The sequence below is a fragment of the Rattus norvegicus genome, chromosome 13 (genome assembly GCF_036323735.1).
Source record: "Rattus norvegicus strain BN/NHsdMcwi chromosome 13, GRCr8, whole genome shotgun sequence".
NCBI lineage: Eukaryota > Metazoa > Chordata > Mammalia > Rodentia > Muridae > Rattus > Rattus norvegicus.
The window spans coordinates 37,513,725-37,536,564 of record NC_086031.1 but is presented as its reverse complement, the minus strand read 5'-3'; the positions used below and the strand labels follow the sequence as shown (position 1 = coordinate 37,536,564).

The following is a 22,840-nucleotide window of genomic DNA, read 5'->3' as shown; positions in this document are numbered from 1 at the left end:
TGCTTTACCCTGGAAATTCTTTTTAAAGAAAGTTTGTTTTTGATGGACAAATGTCCGAGGAGGTAAACAAGAAAAAAAGTCGGAAAATGGCAACACAGAAAATGTTAATAATGTATCTTTTATTTCTAGTAACACAATATACAACTGTAAAACATTGTGGATATTTCAGAATTCCAATGAATCTTTATAAATGTAAATGCACATGGGAACATATGCATTTGAGGTATACATATAACAAATACACAAAGAGAGAGAAACATAGAGTCTGTGTTTCTATTTGTGCATGTGTATGTGTCAAATACAAATAAGCATCTCATGAAGACATCTATATAGAGAGCAACATGGAGACAGAGAGAGGGGTATGGGTTTAAGGGAAAGGGAAGAGGACAGGGAGTGTGTCTGTGTAACCCAAGTTGGACATCACTTGTGGCCTAGATTGACAATGAATTTGAAAATGTTCCTTCTGCTTCTACCTCCAGAGTTCTGGATTTTTAAGTGTTATCCATCACACCTGGCTCAACATTTTCTTTCTTTATTTTGTTTGGGACAGAGTTTCATAAGCTCAGAGTGTGATTACATTACATTGTAAGAAGTTCTCGGAGTTGGGGATTTAGCTCAGTGGTAGAGCACTTGCCTAACAAGCGCAAGGCCCTGGGTTCGGTCCCCAGCTCCAAAAAAAAAAAAAAAAAGAAAGAAAGAAAGAAAGAAAGAAAGAAAGAAAAAAAAAGAAGTTCTCAAAAATGAACAAAATTAATTTCCAAAGCAATGAAAGTATACATTACAGAATATTATGTTAAGAGTGAAATAAGAAACACTCAAGTTAATAAAAAAAGAAGTTATTAATAATAACATCATCTTGTTTAAGGATTTTATACAAAAGGTATTTTTGTGTAAATAAAATCTTATACTATAGAACTCAAAAAAAAAAAAGAGTGTGCTAACTGGCTGAAAATGATCATGTGATTCTTCAGCCTCTCCTTCTCCAGTATCCATATTTGCATTCACAGAGATGGATTCCAGGGCTTCCTGCATGGAAGTCAAAACTGTACCAAATGTGCATCATCATCCCAGCCCTGATTTTTCCTTTATTATAAAAAAGTTTTTAAGTATGGCTATTTTGATGTGCTTTCTGATGAAGTTTTGGATACACTTTTAAAAAGCTTTTATGTTTTTTTTTTTTTGGTTCTTTTTTTTTTTCGGAGCTGGGGACCGAACCCAGGGCCTTGCGCTTCCTAGGTAAGCGCTCTACCACTGAGCTAAATCCTCAGCCCCAAAAAGCTTTTATGTTACTTGATACATTCATACTCAAAGTGATTTTGACAGTATACACAAGACCAACACTAACTCAAGCCAGACAAAAATCACAGCATAGAGAGAGGAGGGTGAACAAGAAACCTTCCATTAGCTCAGTGGCTGTTGGTGTCTGATAGCTCCTGGGAGGGAGACAAGAAGCCTTCTTAAATTATGTAATCACTGCTATGTCAAGCCCATGACAGACAGGTCTCACCTCCAAAACTAGCTGAGCTATACAAACTAAACTAGGTGGGAAACAGAAAGAAAAGAAGAAAAAAAAGAGATGGGGGAGGAAGGAAGGAAGGAGGGAAGGAAGAAAAGAAGGAACGAAAGAAAGAAATAAGAAAAAGAGAGAGAGAGAGACAGAAACAGAGAGAGAGAGAGAGAGAGAGAGAGAGAGAGAGAGAGAGAGAGAGAGAGAGAGGGAAAGGAAAGGGAAAGGAAAGGAAAGGAAAGGAAAGAAAGATTGATGTAAATGTTGAGTTGGAAGGATTGGAAGGCAGAACAGGCAATTATGGGAAAAGTTGTTTGGAGACATGTATTATTCCAAATTATATTGTATAAAATCATCATTGAATTGACAAAATTAATTTTTCAAAGAATGAAATTATCCAATTCAGAAGATTATGTTGAACAAATTGAGATTTCTCTCATGATTGATATCAATATTCAAGTCATTTTTTTCTGTTACTCAACTCTGTAAAATAATCATTTCTTTCTTTTGATTCTTCTAGGTAACTTTTAAAGCATCCAGACACTCACTTTCCCCAGATTTAAAATATGTTCTCCTGGCATACGACGTCAAGCAGGTAAAGGAACTCTGACTCTTCTGCTGAATTATTCTCTGTGGACCCTGAGACGGCAGTTTGGATTCGTTGTTGTTGCTGCTGCTGCTATTGTTACTGTTTTGCTGATATTTGTGTGAATCTGAAGGATCTACTTGTAAATGTGGCAATTCGGGTCTTCACACACTGAACTACTTTGCCAGATGTGGTAATTTAAAAATATCTGCATCATATTTGTGCTGTGTGTGTGTGTGTGGGGGGGGGGAGAGAGAGAGAGAGAGAGAGAGAGAGAGAGAGAGAGAACATATATAGAAAGGAACATATATAGAAATCAGAAACAACCTGGGTGTTGCCCCTTGATTTCCATCTTCTTTGAGACAGGACTTCTTTGCTTTTTCTCTGTTTCTTTATACCAGGCATACTGTCTGTGAGCTTCTGTGGGTTCTCCTGTCTTCTGCTCCTACTACCCTATAGAGGCAATGAAGTCACAGACCTTGTGTTATGTGTCTAGTTTTCACTGGCATTCTGAGGATTTAAAGTCAGGTCTTCAGGTTATCCACTGAGCTGTCTACTAAGCACTGTTCATGGCATTTGATTTCATCTATGCAGTGTCAGAAAGTAGAACAACAAACTAAATTAACTTTCAACAACCATGATAATCTTTTCTTGGTCGGTGTTTTATTATTCTACTCTAAAGTTAGAGCATAATTAGTCCCCTCCCAGGGACTAAACCACTATCCAAAGATTATATATGTACTGACCCATGGCTCCAGCAGCATATGTGGCAGAGGATGGCTTTGTTGGGCACCAAAGGAAGGAGAAGTCCTTTGGTCCTGCCAAGGTTGGACCCTCAGTGTAGGGGAATGCCTGGGCGGGAGTTTTGAAGGGGAGGTGGATGGGGAGAGGAATGCACTTATAGAAGAAGTGGAGGGGGAAGGGAGGGGAACACCCTTATAGAAGAAGGGGAGGGGGAGAGAAAGGGGAAGGCTGCTTATGGACAGGAAACGGGGAAAGGGAATAATATTTGAAATGTAAATAACAGTATTTCCAATAAAATTTTTAAAAAATTAAAAAAATAAAACCAAAAAAGAGCATATGTGAGACAAGTGAATATTTTGTATATAAATATATTTTGCAGAGTTAGAAAGCAATGTAAGTGTTAACAGGCCATTCGGCACAATAGTTTTATAGTGAATAAATGATGGGAGATTACTCAAGGAAGTTTTATGAGCTTGAGGACAGACAATAAAAGTTTATGGAGTTAAGGCAGGAAACCTCATAGAATGCATCAAAAACCTTTGGACACATGACATTTCGCAGTTCAGAAGACTTGCTGTTTAGTGCAGTAGCCTTTTGGAGTGTACATCTGATGTGTATTTTAAAGTTTATATTCATACAGAAAAATAAATTATTCTGAAAAAGATGGTGACATTATCATTACAGGCTTATCTCCCTGTTAACAGTCTGTGTTTTTGGCTGACTGGTGTTTTCTTTGTGTTTCTTTCATTTGCAGATTTTTATCAGATACTTGTTAAAGTGAGAAAAATATGTTTTTAATATGAATATGTGAAAACATTAAAATATGATACAAGGTTGCAAAATAGTGCTAAGAGACTTTAAATTTGTATTGTATAAAAGAGAGAACAAAATTTTAGTTATGATTATGTTTGAGTGTGTGTGTGTGTGTGTGTGTGTGTGTGTGTGTGTGTGTGTGTGTGTGTTTAAAATGGTACCTGTGTTATTGTCAGTTTATGGGAGTTTCTCCTCTCATTCTACTTTGTAGGTCTCAAATATTGAATGCAGGCTTGTTGACAAATGCCTTTATGTGCAGATCCAGCTTGCTGACTGAATGAACATTGGTATGTTAGCATGTGGTAGTTGTCATCAAAATCAAGACTAGAACTGTCAACAAGATAAACACTAATAGCAATAACAGGGAATCTTGAACTCAGAAATGGGTTCTCTTGAATGTATGTAAGAGAATAAAAACTCTTTAATGAATAAAGTATAGTCTTTTCCACAAATGATGCTGGAATGATTAGATATCTGTAAGTAGAAAGAAAGTAAGAGACCTGCAAATAGCTTACTGGGTAAGTTGCTTTACATCAGTTCTAATAATCTGAAGTTGAATCCTGGAACCCATGTAGTAGAAGAAGAGAACTGGCTCACACCAGTTTTCCTCCGATATCATCTCTACTGATAAGTGCTCAAACACACTTAAAATACATAAATGAAAGGTAACAAAGGCTTTTTAAGTAGAATAGAAGAAAGTGAGATGGGAAGAAGGAAAGGAAGACAAAAGAACAGAAAAAAATTAAGTGAAAATGTCATCTACACTACCTTCATCTCTTATGTGAATTCAGAATGGATCCAAATATAAATGTATATGTTGTGAGTAAAAAACAGTAAAATTCAGAGCGTGCCCCACATGTGTCCCTTATATGTACAGCTCCCAATACTAGATAAGATTAATGAAGCTAATAAGTGCATGCTGACAGAAACCGGATATAGATGTATCCTGAGAGACACAACCAGAACATGTCAAATGCAGAGGCAGATGCTAGAAGCAAACCATTGAATTGAGAACGGGACCCCTGTTGGAGGAATTAGAGAAAGGATTGAAAGAGCTGAATGGGCTTGCAACCCCATAAGAAAAACAATGCCAACCATCTAGAGCTCCCAGAGGCTAAACCACTACCCAAAGACTATACATGGACTGAGCCATGGCTCCAGTTGCATATGTAGCAAAGGATGGCCTTGCTTGGCACCAATGGAAGGAGAAGCCCTTGGTCTTGCCAAGGCTGGACCCTCCAGTGTAGGGGAATGTCGAGGGGGGCAGCAAGGGGGTGGATGGGGAGGGGAAAACCCTTATAAGAGTAGGGGGAAGTGGATGGGATAAGAGAGCTTATGTCTGGGAAGTGTGAAAGAGAATAACATTTGAAATGTAAATAAAAGAAATATCCAATTAAAAAATAAGAAAAAAACATTAAAATTGCCCCAAATTAACTCTAGGGTCTAGAACAAGGGGAAAATACAATCCTTAGATTATGTACTAATAGTGACGTTTATGAAATTGATAACTGTCATTCTATGCAAAGTTGCATTAAGATAATAAAAAATCAAGCTAAAACCTGAGAGAAATATCTGCAATAACAAATTTGATAAAGGGTTCATGTCGTGGTTTGAAATGACAGATGTCCCCCACAAGGTGAAGTATTTGAACATTTAGTCCCTAGTTGTTGGTTCTATTTGGAGCTGTTAAGGGGATGTGGCCTTGCAAGAGGAAGTATGTCACTGGGGATGAGATTCGTAAATCTATAACTTAGTAAATTTCACTTCAGTGTCTTCTTTCTGATTTGTGCTTGAGGTTAAGATGTATCTCATAGCTTCCTGCCTCAGCCCCACCCCCTGGCTAATTCCTACTACTATGTTTCCCTACAATTATGAGTAATTATACTTTTGAAAGAATAGTCAAATAAACCCTCTCTTCCACAAGTTGCTTTGGATCATGGTGTTTTATCACAGCAACAGAAAATTAACTAATAAATCCAACACATGGTGATGATCTCGTGGGAAATCTTAACAACAGGGAGGAAACAACTATGTGAAAAGAAAAAGAACCCACACCCAAAAAGAAATTGAGAAATGCTGTATCAGTCACCACATACCTATGAAAGTGGATCAGTTGGAAAAAATCAAACCACAACAAAATAGTGCTAACCTCAAATGAAGCGAGCACAAAGAAAAATTAGATCACCTCAATATTGTTATTATCAGCTAAATATTTTTTCTGGGATTATGTAAGAGAGTAAACCTCATCTTGGTAAGTTTTGTATCTTGATGGAATTGTCTATAATAATTAATCTTCTGTTACCACCTAAACCAGAAGGCGCACACCATAGCAGTTTTTCCAGTGACATGAAACTTAGATTCATAGGGGGCTATTAAGTACATATTTACAGCAGTATAGCAGTATTTACTATTTATTTTCCAGTTTATTGGTTTATCTATCTATCTATCTATCTATATATATATATGCATTGTACCTGTCTTCTGACACTATTGGATCCCATCACAGCCACCAGGTGACCAGGTGTTTGTTGGCAATTGAACTAGTCCTCTGGAAGAGCAGTCAGGGCTCTTAACCACTAAGGCATCTCTCTTTTCCCTGCTTATTAATCTTTAACACAGGTCGCATTATGTAGCCCAAGATTTCCTTAAAATTCTGTACTTTTATTTGTATTTATTTCCTGGGGAACTTGAATACAGCTCAATTAGTTGACAGAGTGCTCTGCTATCATTTGTAAAGCCTGGTATTTAATCACACTACCATATAAATAAAACATGGTGGTGCATGCCTATATTCCCAGCACTCAGGATATAGAGGAAGAGGATACAGAGTTCAAGGTTCTTGGCAGCGAAGAGAATTTGATAAAAGCTGGGGATGCATGAGACCCTATTTATCACCTTAAATAACCCAGATCTTCTTTCACTGGTAAACATTTAAATGGCTATAGAACCAAGCATAGTATACAACTCAGAAATATAAAATTAAAAAAAAAAACCCTCGAGTTATCCAAGACCATGGGTGAGTCTGCAGAGCTACACAGAAGTTTTGAAACCTACTGGGTGTACGCTTCCCTTTACATAACATTCGGAAATAAGAACGTTGAAAGATGAAAGACGGAGAAAGAATCTTTCAAGCATAAGGAGAAAAGTGAGAATTCTCTTTACTTTGTATAGCAGTTTGTTTGCTCTTAGTGGGGAGAAACAAGTTCTGGGTCTTGACTCTGTCAGGACCCTGGATTCTCACACAATACCATTTAAAGACTGCATTGGTTAATATTTAGAATGATTTAGATTTCATGCTTTATTCATTTATTTACTTACATATATCCATATGTGGAAATGTATGGGCCCCAGTATGTTTGAAGGTCAAAAGGCAACTTGTAGAAGTCAGTACTCTCTTTCCACCCTATGCATCTCAGGGATGGAGCTCAGGCCACCAGGTATCAAGCACCTTTGACTACATACGGAGCCATCTCACCTGCTCTTACACATTAGGTGAAACTAGCAGAACGATAAGTGGCATTTCCATCCAAGCACATTTTATAACTACGTATGAATTTATAATTAACTCAAAATAAAAACATCTAATTAGTGAAAAGACGTATTCGAAATTTTTTTTCTAAAACTTAAAATTTATAAAAATTCAAGTTTAATTTATTTCATCAACTATGTAAATTATATAAATTTGAACTTTTTGCTAATGTGAGTTCCCCAGAATAGGTGAGTACGGTTTTTGTACTTGTTTACATATTAATTTATTCATGCTAATCTTGTAGAATTTTAAAGATTTGTGAATGAGACAGGTTAAAAATAGAAAAGCAGCTCACATACTGAACACACTGAGATATCTTTTTCATGAATATCTCATCCCTGTCTGTATTGAGCACTTATCTGTCTTGGGGGAATGTCCAATGTCAGTTTGTTCCAAATGGTAACAGACAATGTTCCTGTGGATGTTTGGATAAGAATTCCCCACATAGGTTCATATATTTGAATGCTCAATCATCATGGAGAATAATTACTTGAAAGGATTAGTGGATTATAAAGTGTGTCCTTTTTAGAGGAAGTGTGTCAATGGGAGTGGGCTTTGAGGTTTCAGAAGTACATGCCAAACCAAAAGCCTCTCTCTCAACCTCTCTCTCTCTCTCTCTCTCTCTCTCTCTCTCTCTCTCTCTCTCGTTTCAAGTCCCTGGGTTCCTGAATTGTGTACCCACCTATTGCTGCATGAAGTTTATCTCTGCTCTGACCTACTTTGTCCTCCAAAATTGCTGATTATTTTGCCAGACTAGATTTGCGTATTATTAAGGTCCAGGAATTAGCCACATAGTCACGCACCAATCTCAGCCAGGTGTCAATTATTGATCAATACATACTCCGAGACTGATTAATTACTGATAGAGACAGGAGTTGCGATCTAACATGTGGACCCTGGAAAGTCCTCACAGCCATTTTTTTTAAATGGGAAAAATGCATTTGCAACATATAGGCTCTCCAGACAGACCATCTCAGTCTGACCTTTAAGCTGATAGACAGGGCTTAGAGGCCAGGGGATCTCCAAAGTCCATGAGGCCCCATGTCAAAGTACAAAACACACGCTGTTTATTGTCAGGGCAGGTAACAACAGGTCACACTAAGGTCATGAGCTACAAGATGAAGGATGAATGAATATGCATAGTTTTACTAGATAATAGGTGTGTGGATGGAAATTGCTAAGTGGACACAGGCACCTACTACCATGTCTGATAACTTGAGTTCAGTTCTATGGATCCACATACTGAAGAGAAAGCATATTCTTGTGCATTTTCATCTTACCTCTACACACATTCCTCGATGCTTTTGGACCCCTACAAATACACACATGTGCAAACACATACAATAAAACAGGTAGATAAATGTGTAATTAGAATTACATGTCACAGAATGGCTCATGCTTTGAATTTAGAAAGAAATACACGTTTGTATTCAGATTATCTATGCATAATATTTAGGGGTATCAAAGACATATCAAAGAAATTTTATTCATATATATTTTACTGGAGCCTGAGGGATTCTGTAAAGCAAACGTCCACAACCATCATCTGGATTAAGAAAGCAAAGCTTTGCTGAGCTCCATTGTAACAACTTGCATGGGAGACCAGTGTTTAAATTTTACTGCTTAGCTTTTTTGGTTTTGCATTTGATATATTCTCATGAAGAATATTCTTAGGCATATGTTCTTTCTTATCAAATATTTCTTATTTATGGTTCTCAGCAGTTCTATGACAGATTGATTCTTTTACTACTATACCCTATATTACACTAATACCGTGGGTGATCCTCTCCACTGCTCACAGAAGCTGTGAAACTACGCACATGAGTAACAGTTTATATTGATTACAGTTTTCCTTTTCTCTCCCCTTTTACTGTGTGCAACCTGACTTTCCTGTAACCTCCATTGAACCGAGTATATAGCAGTCAGAGCAAACTGCTGAGCGCTCAGGTTGGGCCATCCGAGAGGAAATAGTATTCATTAGCCGAAACCTCATAGAGCTTTCATATTCATTAGCCAAAACTTCATACACCTTTCATAACTCGGATGTCAATACCATTCTCTAAGAAGAAGGGGGTATCAAAAATGTGTGCCACTTTACTTGGAGGGTTTGCTCTGGCATGGCGGTGGGTCTGTCCTTAAAGTTGCAGCTGTGCTGGCCTTTCTATCACTAGAACATCAATTCAAAATCCATCAAGGATCAATGTGTAAACACTATATACTGAATTCTAATTAATTTAGAAGTTAATGAAATTTTCATGGTATATAATGTAGTTTTAATTTTGTTCCATTCTATTTGTGTTTATATATATATATATATGTAAGAAAGCATAAACATAAGGTAGTGATAACTTGATAGAGTCAATATTGTGTTTATAATGTGAATTCATGTTTGTCAGTCTTGAACCCAGCCATACATTATTTTTGATTCTTAAGTGGTATTTGTGACTTTTTCTAGGCTTAGACATTATTCATCTTTATATTCAAATTATTCCTTAAACAGTACATCTAAATGGCATAAGTTGTATTTTAAACAAATTAAACTAAACCATCTTATTATAATTGAGAGAGACAGAAACAGAGAGAAACAGAGAGAGACAGAGAGAGAGACAGAGAGAGACAGAGAGACAGGAAGAGAGAGAGAGAGAGAGAGAGAGAGAGAGAGATCTGCACACATGCACACACAATCGTGTACAGGTCTGCTCCTTATGGCATATTGCTCTCTGTTCAATACACTCCATGCTCTGTAGAGTGCATTTGCTGCTATTCAGACTTGGCTGCACCCACACTACCCTGTAGGTCTATAGACAAAGTCCTCTTTATGATAAATATCTGTTTTAACTAAGAAGTAATAGCTGTAAAATGAATCAGGCACGCACTACTGCTTGAAAAAGTAACTCTTCTCTAGTGAATTATCTAATTAAATTCTGGGTCTTAATACTTCAGTGCTTTACAATTACCCAGACATTTTTAAGAAGTCTGTGGGAGTACAGTCTGGCCATTGGATAGTCTAGGCCATTAAGCTTCAGACATTTGGGGTGTACTGCTATTTTGACTAATCCTGTTAATGATGAACTTACAGATAGACCTGGGGAGATGGCTCAGTGGATAATAGTATTTTCTATACAAGTATTAAGACCTGATTTCAGACCCCAGAACCTATTTGTATAAGCAGTTATTTCTATGATTTAGAGTTAAGGGAATGGAGGTGGAAACGGGAGGATGCTGGGGCTCGCTGGCTTGCTGCCAGCTTGGGTTCAGTTTCAGTGTAGATGTTGTCTTAAAGGAATAGGGTAGAGAGTGAGAGAGTAGCATGCCTGAGATTCTCATATAGTATGCACATACATGTGTGCCTACACCGACATACACAAATGCATGCAATATTAATATTACTGGGAGTACAGGCTATATTTGGATGTATGGTATGGCTTCTTAATCCTCAAATAGTTTTGCTTGCTCTTTCCTGCTTTGTGCTGCTGTTTCCAAATTGTTTGCCTACTAAACTTTCTGCTTACTGAAGCAAGTCGATAACACAGCATTAGTATAGTTTATATACACTTGTTCATATGTCTAACTATGTAGGTATACAAAGGCACAGTGAAGGGAGAGGAATAGAGAATTTGAAGAAGTGTCCTGGTAGCTGATCTGCATTTTGTGAACTAGTGACTCACATACTCACCAGTTCATCCCAAATGGAAACACCAAATTTCAAATAGGATTTGCCATTTTTCCTAAATACTTATTATATTTACTTATTTATTTTATGAGTATATATGTGGGCAATCATGCATGCCATGTTGCATGAGTGTAATTCAAAGGACCACTTTTTCTGTCTTTCTAACATATGGGTCTAGAGGATTGAACTTGGGACATCATATTGGACAGCAATTGCCTTTACCCACTGAACCATCTTGCCAGTCCAGCTCTAGATTTTTTATGCTGTAGGCGTATGTGGGGAGTCTTAAAATGATCTGCTTGTACAGCTTTGCATATGTTATAACATTTAGATCATTTGTTGTAGACGTTGCTATGACAGCCATCTACGTATATAAATATATAGATGGTTAACTAAATCCCTCCCTCTGTGCATGCATATATGCCAATACATCATACATGTGTGTATATATGTGTATGTTTGTGTCTGTATATCTCTGTGTGTTTGTGTATGTATGTATGTATGTATGTATGTATGTATGTATGTTTGTATGTTTGTATGTTTGCAAGTGAGCATGTAGAGGCCAGAGGTTCATGTCCTATGTCTTCCTCAACCACACTTCTGTTTTATTTATTGAGATAAAATCTCTGACTGAACCTAGAACTCACTAGTTAAGATAGACTATCTGGCCATCAAGGACTAAGGATTTGCTTGTCTCTACTTACCTAGTGCTGATATTCAAAATTTGTACACTCCTAAACCCAGCATTTTACATATATGCCATGAATATAAACTAAAACTCTCATGCTTGGAGGGAAAATACTTTATGGACTGAGCCATCTATTATCATCTTTGATCACAGAAGTTTTAGCAAATGAATATATTATATTTTATTATGTAGAAGAAGCTATATTCATTGTTTAATAAGATTAGACACATTATTCATCTATGATTCATCTTATCATAAATCACTTCAACCTTACAGAGGATACAATAAAATACTATATTAGCAAAATGTTCTCACTGTCAAATAGGACTGGCTGTATTCTATTGACTTCATACCAAACTAATGACCAACAACAGTAATTCATTGTGAGTATGAATGTTTTGGGTCTAGAATTCTTGAAGGTATTGGTTTTAGAGGGCCGGCATGATATACTTTCTGTGATGACTGAGATGGCAGAGGTGGCCATACTGTGCCTTGACTTAGCTGAAGGAAGGATCTCTCCAAACTCCTTTACTCACATTGTTGACAAGTCTAACTGGCTGCCATCCCAGAGTCTCAGTGGTTTTCTTGTGAGCCTGGCCATGGGCTCACATGGCATGACATCTGTCTTGTCCCAGAGTGATGGTTTGGCAGAGACCGTTGGTATCTGCAATGCCTCAAATAATAAGTTACTCTTAAACCACATCAATTATTCTTCCATTGTCCCATGTCACACAATAACAGCTGTGCTTCCAGGGTGGGAAGTGCTATAGTAAGGAGTGGAAGTTGTTGGATGGGATCCTGGATAGCTCTTTTGGCCAAGGGATGGCTCTTTTGGCCATCATCAACTTAGAGACCTAGCAGTTGAACTGTATAAAGGCTCAGGATAGTAAGCAAGGGATCACCTTGCAAACATGACATTTGAAAATGCTCGTGTCTTTTAATCTGGCTAGCAGATATTTGAAACAATGGACTCAAAAATTGAGAATTTCCTCAGAAATGTCATATTGAAAGAGGGAAAACCCTCCAGCCAGAGGGTTTACTTCTTTCCCAGAAACAGATTTAGAACTTGTCAGACCACCTTATTGGATAATTCTGAAGCCCAGATAGTAACAAGTCAGCGGTGTGTGGGCACACTTAAATGTGCATAACAGTATTTCTTTATTTAAACCACAGAGTCACTGTAGGACTCCGAAGATGGACCTTGAGAGGAACACTGGATCTCTTTGTTTCTCTTGAAAAATGAAGCCATATTAAATACAATCTCCTTTTATGATATCTCTTACTCATTATTATTTGACTGTTGTAAGTATTTTATTTTAAATTATATATGCACACGTGTTTCTCCATGTGGGTTTGTGCTTCTGACTGATGGCGTCTACAAAAGCCAAAAGAGGACATCAGATTCCATGGAGCTGAAGTTACAGGTGGTTGTAACCTGTTGTGAGTGTGTGGGATGGGAGAGGGTGAGGACTGAACTGAAGTTCTCTGCCACAACGGCCTTCACTCTTAACTGCAGGGGTGTCTCTCAGCACCATAATTTACTTATTTTAATTTTTTTTCAAGAACAGGAATTTCAAGTCTCTACTTCTTGGGGTATAGACTGTGAACACAAGTGACTGACACCTTCAAAGCTAGTTATAGATTATAAAATGAATACTATTGAAATGAAGTAGCATAGAACAAAGAGCTTGTTTTGTATGTGTGGCAACCACTGCTTATCCTACAAAACCTGGTCCTCTTTTTATATCTTGTGATTGTGTGTGTGTGTGTGTGTGTGTGTGTGTGTGTGAGAGAGAGAGAGAGAGAGAGAGAGAGAGAGAGATCAGAGGGAGAAAGTTTAAATAAGATAAAAAGATCACATTATTGAAGATAAAACTTAGTAAAATATAGAATTAATATCATGTAATTGAGAAGACGTACTTCAGTCCAAACTAATAATGAAAGGCTCTGGGTCTGATGTTCAAGGACAATGATCAGCTAGACTGTCCCTTTTAGGTAAGAGCTTGATTTAGACATATTAATGCAACAGAAGAGGAAGCAGATAGCAGTGTGTCAGGAGCTCTAGGAGAAGTCAGGCCCACATGGCAGATTAGTGGACGGGAGACGAAAAGTTTCTTTGGTTTGTTTCATCCCATAGCTAGAGTAGCTGTTGCTGTAGATAACCTACTGATGCTCAGTTAAAGAATGTCAGGTGATGGTAGCCATTCCTATGGGTCATGGTGGCAGTTAGTCAAGAATCTAGACAAGCAAGTTGCTTTAGTTCTGGAAACCAAATTATTAAAGTTAGCTATACTTGTTGTTAGAATTCAACCAAAATAGCATTTTCTTAAGTTAATATATACCAAAAGTTTTCACCTGATAGTCACAGGGAAGTTAGACCAGACATCAAGGTGGAAAAGAAAAAGAATGACTATTAATGAGGCTAAATAAAGTCTAAGATACAATTTAATCTGGTACTGAGCTGAAGCATGTCAATTGCTCCACAATCCCCAAAGTTCCCATGAACTAAGGAACTTTGCAGAAGATTCAGTGGAAGGTATGGATCTCTCTAAAACCTCTGTTCACATTTTCTTCAGTCTCATCCTGCCACAGAATCAAAATGATAAATATGTTTTTTATTGCAGAAATAAAACTTTTCACATCAAAGTATATAGAGATTGTATACCTATTGTTATTTGCATCTTCAGGTGTCCTGGAACACAGAATTAAATGAGAGACACAAAGACAGGGATAGGGAGACTAAACATTCTTCAGTAGATATAGATGGAGTCATTGTTTGTTACATGCTCAATTTTGGTACATATAGCCTCAGTGGGGAAAGATTTCAAATCCTTTTTCTACAGGACTTTTTTTCTTATTTAGATATTAATCTTCACTCTATTCTACTGCCACAAAAGGGCAGCAGGAAGCCAGAATCAGACCTACATAAAAAGGCGTCCCTAAGAACACCACAGAACTCTGTGTGAGTGTGGCAGTCCTACTTAGTTATTTTTAATGCAGATGGATATTTGTGCACATTAAGTGCAGGACAAGGATATCTTGAGGAGATGACTGTTGTCAAGGTTAAATCCCTGTGACTTCCATTAATCCCCCAAAGGTAACAACCTACCTTCTGACATCCATCATACTAATACATACTCAGGGAAAAAGCTATGTCTTTGCAGCTAATATGTCAGATTTGAAATCCTACAGATCATAGAATTATTGCCGTGGTGCTTAACCAGTAGGGACAGATTGTTCTATTTAGTTGTGTCTATTCTGAAGAACATCAAATACAGAATAACTTGTCCTACAATAGTGACAGTAATTCGTAGTGTAAATGAAAAACCCCAAGTAAGACTTCAAACAATACAGAGTAAGGGAGCATCGTAAATCCTAGAGCCACATTTTCTGATTATGCCAACATAGCAGTGATTGGTTTCCTAATTGGAGTTAACACTAATTAACTTTGCATTGCTTTGGTGTTGCCTTTTATCAAAAAGAAAACAGTTAACGATTGTGCAGGGGAAAAACTAGCTGGCAGGTAGTGGTGCAGGCTGGAGGGCATCTTCGTTAGCCAAATGGAAAAGACTTCAATGTTTCTGAGGAAAGAGGGGTGAAGAATATAATTAGAGTCAAGAGGTCAATGTATTTTTGAAAGCCCTCAACCAGAAAATAACCAAGGTTTATTATAAAAGAAATTTACTTGGGACTGGGTAGAAACACAGGGGTCTGCTTTTGAACCTACACAGAATACACAAACAACTGTGTGTACCCTTGTGACCACGACGATATGAGGAAAGGAAACAGAAAGATACTGAACTGTCAGTATAGCATAAGTTTCTGTGAGAGACCCTTTCCCAAGGCAATAGAGCAGAGAATGGCAGAGAAAAACAGCCAAAGTTGTTTGATGGCTTCTACATGCATGCAGAAACTCAGGCAAATGCCACCCTTTTGTGGGGACAAAAGAGAGAGGAAGGGGAGGGATAGAGAACAGAGGAGAGGAGAGATTTGAAGGTAGATGAGAGGGAACTGAAAAGGTGTTTGTGGTTCAGATATCTTATTTGTTAAGAATGCTTGCTGCTCTTACAGAAGTCCCAGAATTTCAGCAGCAGAGCAGATAGGTCAGGTAGCTCACACCCACCAGTAACTCTAGCCCCAGAGACTCTTCTATTCTCCTTACAGCCTCTGTAGGCAACTTCATGTACAATGCACACACTCACACTGGCATATGTTTATGCAGGCATACACTGATATAAGCATACAAATAAAGTAAAACTAATCTTTTTAAGAAGTCAAATTTTATTTGTAACACTAAAAATGTTTTTGTTCCATTAGGAAACTTTATCTATGGCACAGAAAGTCTAACCAAGTATCTATTGAACTGTTTGGTTCTATTTTTCCAGATGCTTGACTGGGTGATACCTTCACGTTAATGTGATGTATATAATAACTTGAATCATGTGTTTGTCATTTGGATAAATAAATAACAGGCCTTAGTGTAGCTCAGTGGTCAAGAACTGGCCAAGTGCTGGGTTCAATATTGAGCACTTGGGATTAACCCTATGGAATAAGGAGAGAATTAAAGGGAGGTAGCCTTCATTTTCAAGGAAGCCTCCTGCACAGCAAAGGTAATTTTGCATGTTCAGAAGATGATAATAGCATCTGTGGACTTATTAACTTCAGAGAGATCTCTTGGAAAATTTTTCCCATGTAAACCACTCCTTACACTGGTTTGTGAATTTATAATTTTAGATTCCAGAATAATGTCTAATTTAAAACAGCTTACTTCTTTTCATTTTTGTATAAAAATTATTTTGTTCATTATATTCCAAATTTTATTACTCTTTTTATTGACATGGTGGCCCATGGTAATCCATTTTCCTTATAAATATAGGAAAGAAGATTTAATGTTTTCTTCTGTAAATTCAAGTTCATTTAGAGTATGTGCCCACCAATACAATAGTATTCTCTCTGAGGTAGGAACCTTTGTTAATAATTTACATTATTGAATTTTGCAGATTCAATAACTCAACAAACAAAATAACCTAATAGATGATTCTTTGTTTTCCCTCATAATTTTTGGATAAAATGAGTTTGATATTTATTGATGTAATATCAAGCTGAGACCTCTTGCAAAAGGTACTGTAAAAAAGGGAGATTTTTTTAAAGATTTATTTATTATATATAAGTACACTGTAGCTGTCTTCAGACACACCAAAAGAGAGCATCAGATCCCATTACATGTGGTTGTGAGTCACCATGTGTTTGCTGGGATTTGAACTCAGGACCTCTGGAAGAGTAGTCAGTGCTCTTAACCACTGAGCCATCTCTCCAGCCCTAGAGAGTTCTTTCTTTCTTTTTTTCCTCATTAACTTGAGTATTTCTTATTTACATTTCGACTGTTATTCCCTTTCCCGTTTCCAGGCCAACATCCCCCTAACCTCTCCATCTCCCCTTCCATATGGGTGTTCCCCTCCCCATCCTCCCCCCATTACCGCCCTCCCCCCAACAATCACATTCACTGGGGGTTCAGTAAAAAGGGAGATTTTTAAATGATATTGTAGATGATGATAATTAGAGATTTATGATCTGGCTTTTATATTATAGTGGAGAAAAGGTAAATTGAGGAATAAAATGACCTGAGATATGTGTTTTTGGAAAAATACTACACACAATTCTGCTTCAGTATGTATTGAAAGCATCTATCTATTTACCTGTCAGAACACATGAGGAACTCTGCAGTTTCCCTCCATCATAAATTACACTGAGACCTTCATTACATTAGAGTTCTAAGAAATGACCTGATCAAAAAACTGAAGTGTAACTTTATATTTATTTCTAAGAAGTTTGCCTAAATAATTCTTCTGTCTGGTGTTTGGATGTATACATGTGACTTTTATTCTTATTTATCTGTTTAATGTCAGAAGAGAAATAGAAGTTTCTTTTTTTAATTGGATATTTTTTATTTACATTTCAAATGTTATTCCCTTTCTTGGTTTCCAGGACATAAGCCCTGTATACCATCCCCCTCTCCTTCTTCTATAAGGGTGTTCCCCTCCCCAACCACCACCTTTCTGCCCTCTCCTGCCGATAAGTTTCTTATCGTGTATTGTGTCCGGCTGCTGCATGGATATCAGCTGAGGGAAACTGCCTATTATATGTTTGATTTTAACAATCTCTTTGAGGATCTCTGGTCCCTCAGTCTATAGAACATGAGTCTTAAAACAACTAATTGAACATTAAACTTTGGAAGAAAAAAGCCAATAAAGAAATCATGTTGCTCTTCAAAAGAATGAAATCCATAGGCCATGTATTTGCTCAAATGTTAAAATGATCTCGCATATAAAACATTGTTTATACTAATAATAAATGCTTCCAGCAACTGTTTATAAAAATATAGTAATCTAGCAGTGTTCTATGTGTGATAGATAAGAACTGAGCAGAGCAGATATTTTGAATGGGTGTGTGTAAGGATCGAAAGGGAATGAAGAATCAATTAAACAAGGAATCGCAATATGGCAGGTGTAAGGACAAGGCTTCCTTTTTATTTTGTTTCTATTTACTTCTTCCTTCCTATATGAATTCATATGAGCCTGGACAGAAGGAGAGTTCCACTGTGACTACAGCACCTGTGTTCTCTGCCTCAGGGGCACCATTTTTGATAGAGTGTCAAGAAGAAAGTGCATGGGAAACCCAGTAAAATGTGAAAATGCAACTGGAGAGATGGCTCAGCAGTTAAGAGTACTTCTTCCTTCTTCCGAAGGAGCTCAGTTTGGTGTTCAGAACCTACATGTGTTAATTAGATCACAACCTTTTGTCTCTCAAATTCTGGGAGATTTAATGTCTGCGTCTGGTCTCAATAGGCTTCTGTATTCACATGGACACAAAGTTCAGTAGATCATTTTTTAATGTAAGGGCAGTCTGTGTTCTACTGAATTTTGTTCCCCTAATTAAATCTGGAGGTAATGTAGTTAACTCTTTTGAAATAAATGTTCATCAGCTGGGAGTACTAGCAGTGTGTGTGTGTGTGTGTGTGTGTGTGTGTGTGTGTGTGTGTGTGTGTGTGTGTATGTGAGTGTGTGTGTGTATATACATATGGAGGTCATCAAACAACATGAGGAAGTTGGTTCTCTTTTTCTACTTTGCTGAGCATGGGTATCAAATTCAAGTGGCAAGTGCCTTTAATTGCTAAGCCATCTCACCAGTTCCCTGTTACTTGCTATTTGTCAATGAGAAGGATGCAGATACATGCAAAGCAGGATGGAGGATGCCCTAGATCTGCAGGGATAGTTATAGATTTATAACCTAGAGGACTCAGAACCAAAGTGTTCCTCCTAGGCACTGAGAAGACATTATTGGATATACACAGGGGAGAATTTCAAATCCCCACTTCTTTAGCAACACTTTGGAATGGCAAGTTTGCTGTGTGGTTGAGACAGTTCATGAATCAGAGATTACACAGGGATGAAAAGGTGCCAGGACTTGAAGACTATTCTTGATCCACATCACTGGTGACTGACTATGCCGGCATGAGTGACCCGACCAACATTTATCCATAAAGTCTAGTTCTCAAAATAGAAAGGATTTATTTCTTTCCTGGGATTGTAACAACAAAAAGCTCTTTTCTTTGAATCTAACTTCAAAAATGATTAAAAGAGCTTAATATTCAACATGCGAAATGTTTGTGTTGATTTATATCAAATCTTTAAGAAACACAGGCATGCAAAGAAGAGCACAGATATTGTATTACTGCTCATCATGGGTGACTGCTCCTGACTTCAGAGCTCACTGTGGGGCACAAAAGGCATAGAATTTTCTGGGAAAAAAGTTATCTCCTATGACTCAGAGGATAGTTCATCAAGGTGGGGTCCTGCAGCCCAGTAAAGAGCATCGTAGCCAACACTGGAATGTAGATGAAGTCTTTCTTAACACACGGTATCTCTGGTTCTTTGAGATCATGTCAAATGGCAATCACTAAGTGGGTCTGCCAGAAAATTCCAGTCCATTTGGGAAATTATATGACTTAAGCCAAGTCTGAGTCTTTTACTCTGTCAAGGAATAAAAAGGGTGGAAGTCATTTTGACAGGTCTCAAAAGCATCTTAGTAAATGAACCAAGCAGAAGAAGCCACACTTGCTGATGTTAATGGAAAGAGTATGTTGAACTTGAACAAGAGGCCAGGAATCATCTTTGGACATTAATACCTATGTGAAAACAGTAAAGGCTAGTGTGAAATCAGCCAAAATACATAAAAATTCATCCCAATCAGCAAAAAGTAAAAGTGTGTTGCCATTAAAACTCTGATTGTGGGTGTGCTCATGTTCATATGTCCGTAGGTGTGGGGTAGATGTGTGTACATGTGTGCACACATGTGGGGAGTTAGAGATTTTCTCCAGAAGGCAGCCATCAGGTACTCCCTACGTTTTTCTTAAGATCAGTTCTCTTACTAATCTAGGATTTGCTGAGTAAACTATGGCTGCTTGTTATTGAATGGTCCTAATCCTAAATACCCAGTTCATACTTCCGATTCATGTGCGAACATACCAGTTTTTTTGGAAAATTGGTTTGAGGACTTGAACTCAGGATGGGTAACTAACAAATCAGTCGCTTTAGCAAACAATCACCTTTGAAGCCACTCTCAGATTCTTAATGTGGTATTCGCATGTTGAATTCCCACCACATCATGAAAGTTTGCTTCAGGTATCACTGTGTGTTTTACCCTTCCCTTGACACCCTACACTGTGCATGGTGCAGCCTGGATGGCCAGTAAACAATGTTTTTATTAATGCTGAGGTACAGATGTGCATATGTACACTGTTGTAAACAAACCTAGACAATGCTTCTGAAAAGCAACATTGCTTTCCTCCCTAGATAAAAACAGCAAGGGACTAGGAGGTGTCTGTCATCTCAAAGAATACTTGAGAAAAGTCATTTTTCTGATTTCCATGAAGCTACACAAGCTAAATTAATATGGAAGAGAGAGAGAGAGAGAGAGAGAGAGAGAGAGAGAGAGAGAGAGAGAGAGAATGTCGAGGACACGTAGATTTGTGAGTACAGGTGCCTTCAGAAGCCAGAACAGGCTATCAGATCTCCTTTGGTGGAGACAAAGGCAGTTTCTATAGGCTGCTAGACATGGGTCCTGGGATCTAGACTCCAGACCTCTGGACAAGCAGCATATATTCTTAAAGACTAAATCGTCTTTCTAGGCCCATCTTACATTAACATTGAATAGATTTTTCACTTAATTTTTAAATGGAACAAACATTTGCAAACATGTTTACTCCTACTGAGAGGATAAGAAAAAGAAAGCTGGTAAAGACACACTACCAGGCCCTACCTCCAATGCTTTCATTCATTCTCCTCTTCTCTCTCCAGACCCTTATTTCTTTTGTGTGTGCATGCTCATGTTCACATACTACATTCCATGTACAGAGGCTATAGAACATTGTGCAATTTTTCTCATGCTGCCATGTGGGGCCTGGGAATTAAACACAGGTTATCAGGCTTCATTGGAATCAACGCACCTGCTCAACTGTCTCCATGATCCTTTCCGGACTCTCTTTTTTCGGAAAATATAAGAAACCAGGCACTGAGAAATAAATTATGCTATACTAATGTAATACTGTGTTATAACCACAATAAAGATGAAGGTTATTCATGATGTCCATTTGTAGGACTTTAATTAACCAGTAGTGTGCTGTTAATAGAGTCACCTTCTGGAATTCAAATGTTTTCTTTCCTTGGTAGAATTACTAACTCTTGTTTTTCCTATAAATCCCTAAAGCAACCTTTTGCCTGTGTGTCTAAGATGAAGGATAAACAGTTATGAATTCTGTAAGTTCGTAAATGTGAAGATTAACTCCAAACTATAATGTTTACAATGAGATGGAATGTGTAAACATAGCCTCAAGCACGGTGATTTGCTTGAACTCTCCCCTGTCAGGAAATGCCATTTTTAGTTCTTTGTCCCTATAAAGAGAAGGACTCTAGGTATCACTGTATCTGTCTCAGTTTAGGGTCTGCATTATGTAGTCAAAGCCAAATAACTTTTATCATAGACAAATTTTCTACACAAATATCTGTTCTTTAATGATATTGTTAAGTACACCCTGCTGACATCATGAAAGTGCACAAGCACAGCTTTGTCAATACATCCTGGTGCCTACTCGAGGTTAAAGGACCCATATTGTGGGTCTTCCTGCAATCATGGTGTTTTCTTGAGTGACTAGCAGATGAAAGAGAGAGTGCATATCCTCTGAAAGCTCATTCTGTCTGTTCCCTACTTTTTCCCCCAGATATAAGAAGAAGAAGAAGGTACCCTGAGACAGTCAGCAAGAACTGAAAGTGTTTTTATATTATTCCTTAGAGAATGAGACCCCAGAAAGTCAAATGTGAAATCTAGATAGTAGCAGACTTTGACCTAGATAAAGTTTTTTAAAGTTTTCAACTAAACTATGTTTCCACCAAACTGTTCTTTAAAACATTCCATTTTAGGGCAAGAAGGGGACATTTTAGTTCCTCTACAATGCTATAAAAAATCTATCTTGATCTCTTTTAAATGCTAATTGCTTTGCATTTTTCACACATTTTCTCATTTACTTCTAAATAATTAAATATCAGGAAATGTGCTAGGTACCAGGAATAAAAATAGTTGTATACACTCTTGCTTCCCACTTGAAAATTGCAAATAGCAGAGGGGGAAATGTATATAATTCAAATGATAGAGTACATTAAAATGAGGTAAGCCTCCACATGCCATTCTAAGGACATATAAACTGATATGAAGATTAAGTATGAACTTATGATTTATGAAAACAAACAAACATGGGAGATAATGCTTTTAAGCACATGTAGAATAGAGACATGAAAGGTCCCAGAGTGGGTCCAGCAGATAAGGACATGGTAGAGACCCTGAGTGGTGGGAATTAAGTACAAGAGATAAATCAGGTCACACTGGGATGGTCAATGTTGAAAATCAGCGTGGCCGCATCAAGAATCATCGAGGTAACTGTTCTCACATCCTTATCTCTTTAGATTAGTTAAAACTAAAATATTTGAGTTAGTTCTTTTTTTTTTCTATTCTTTTTTTCGAAGCTGGGGACTGAACCCAGGGCCTTGCGCTTGCTAGGCAAGCGCTCTACCACTGAACCAAATCCCCAACTCCTTGAGTTAGTTCTTAAATGCTGATGTTTGCACTCAGTTTTTAATACATATCTTTGTGGTATGAGTGTGTACATATCTGCTTTTCATTTTCAAATTACACTTGCATTTATCAAGAGCACTCAGTCTGATAAACAAAACTGTAATGGATCATGGGTT

General features: G+C 37.6%; 1 protein-coding gene across 4 annotated transcripts in view; it reads left to right on the top strand.

Annotated features, from left to right (window-relative positions):
* Dpp10 (dipeptidyl peptidase like 10) overlaps nucleotides 1–22,840 on the top strand; it is a 1,676,457-nt gene that overhangs the window by 1,285,423 nt on the left and 368,194 nt on the right. For all 4 annotated transcript variants that reach the window (NM_001415116.1, NM_001415117.1, XM_063272512.1 and 1 more), the window contains exon 5: nucleotides 2,028–2,102. In NM_001415116.1, the coding sequence (NP_001402045.1) occupies nucleotides 2,028–2,102 (75 nt within the window). The remainder of the gene's footprint in view (nucleotides 1–2,027; nucleotides 2,103–22,840) is intronic.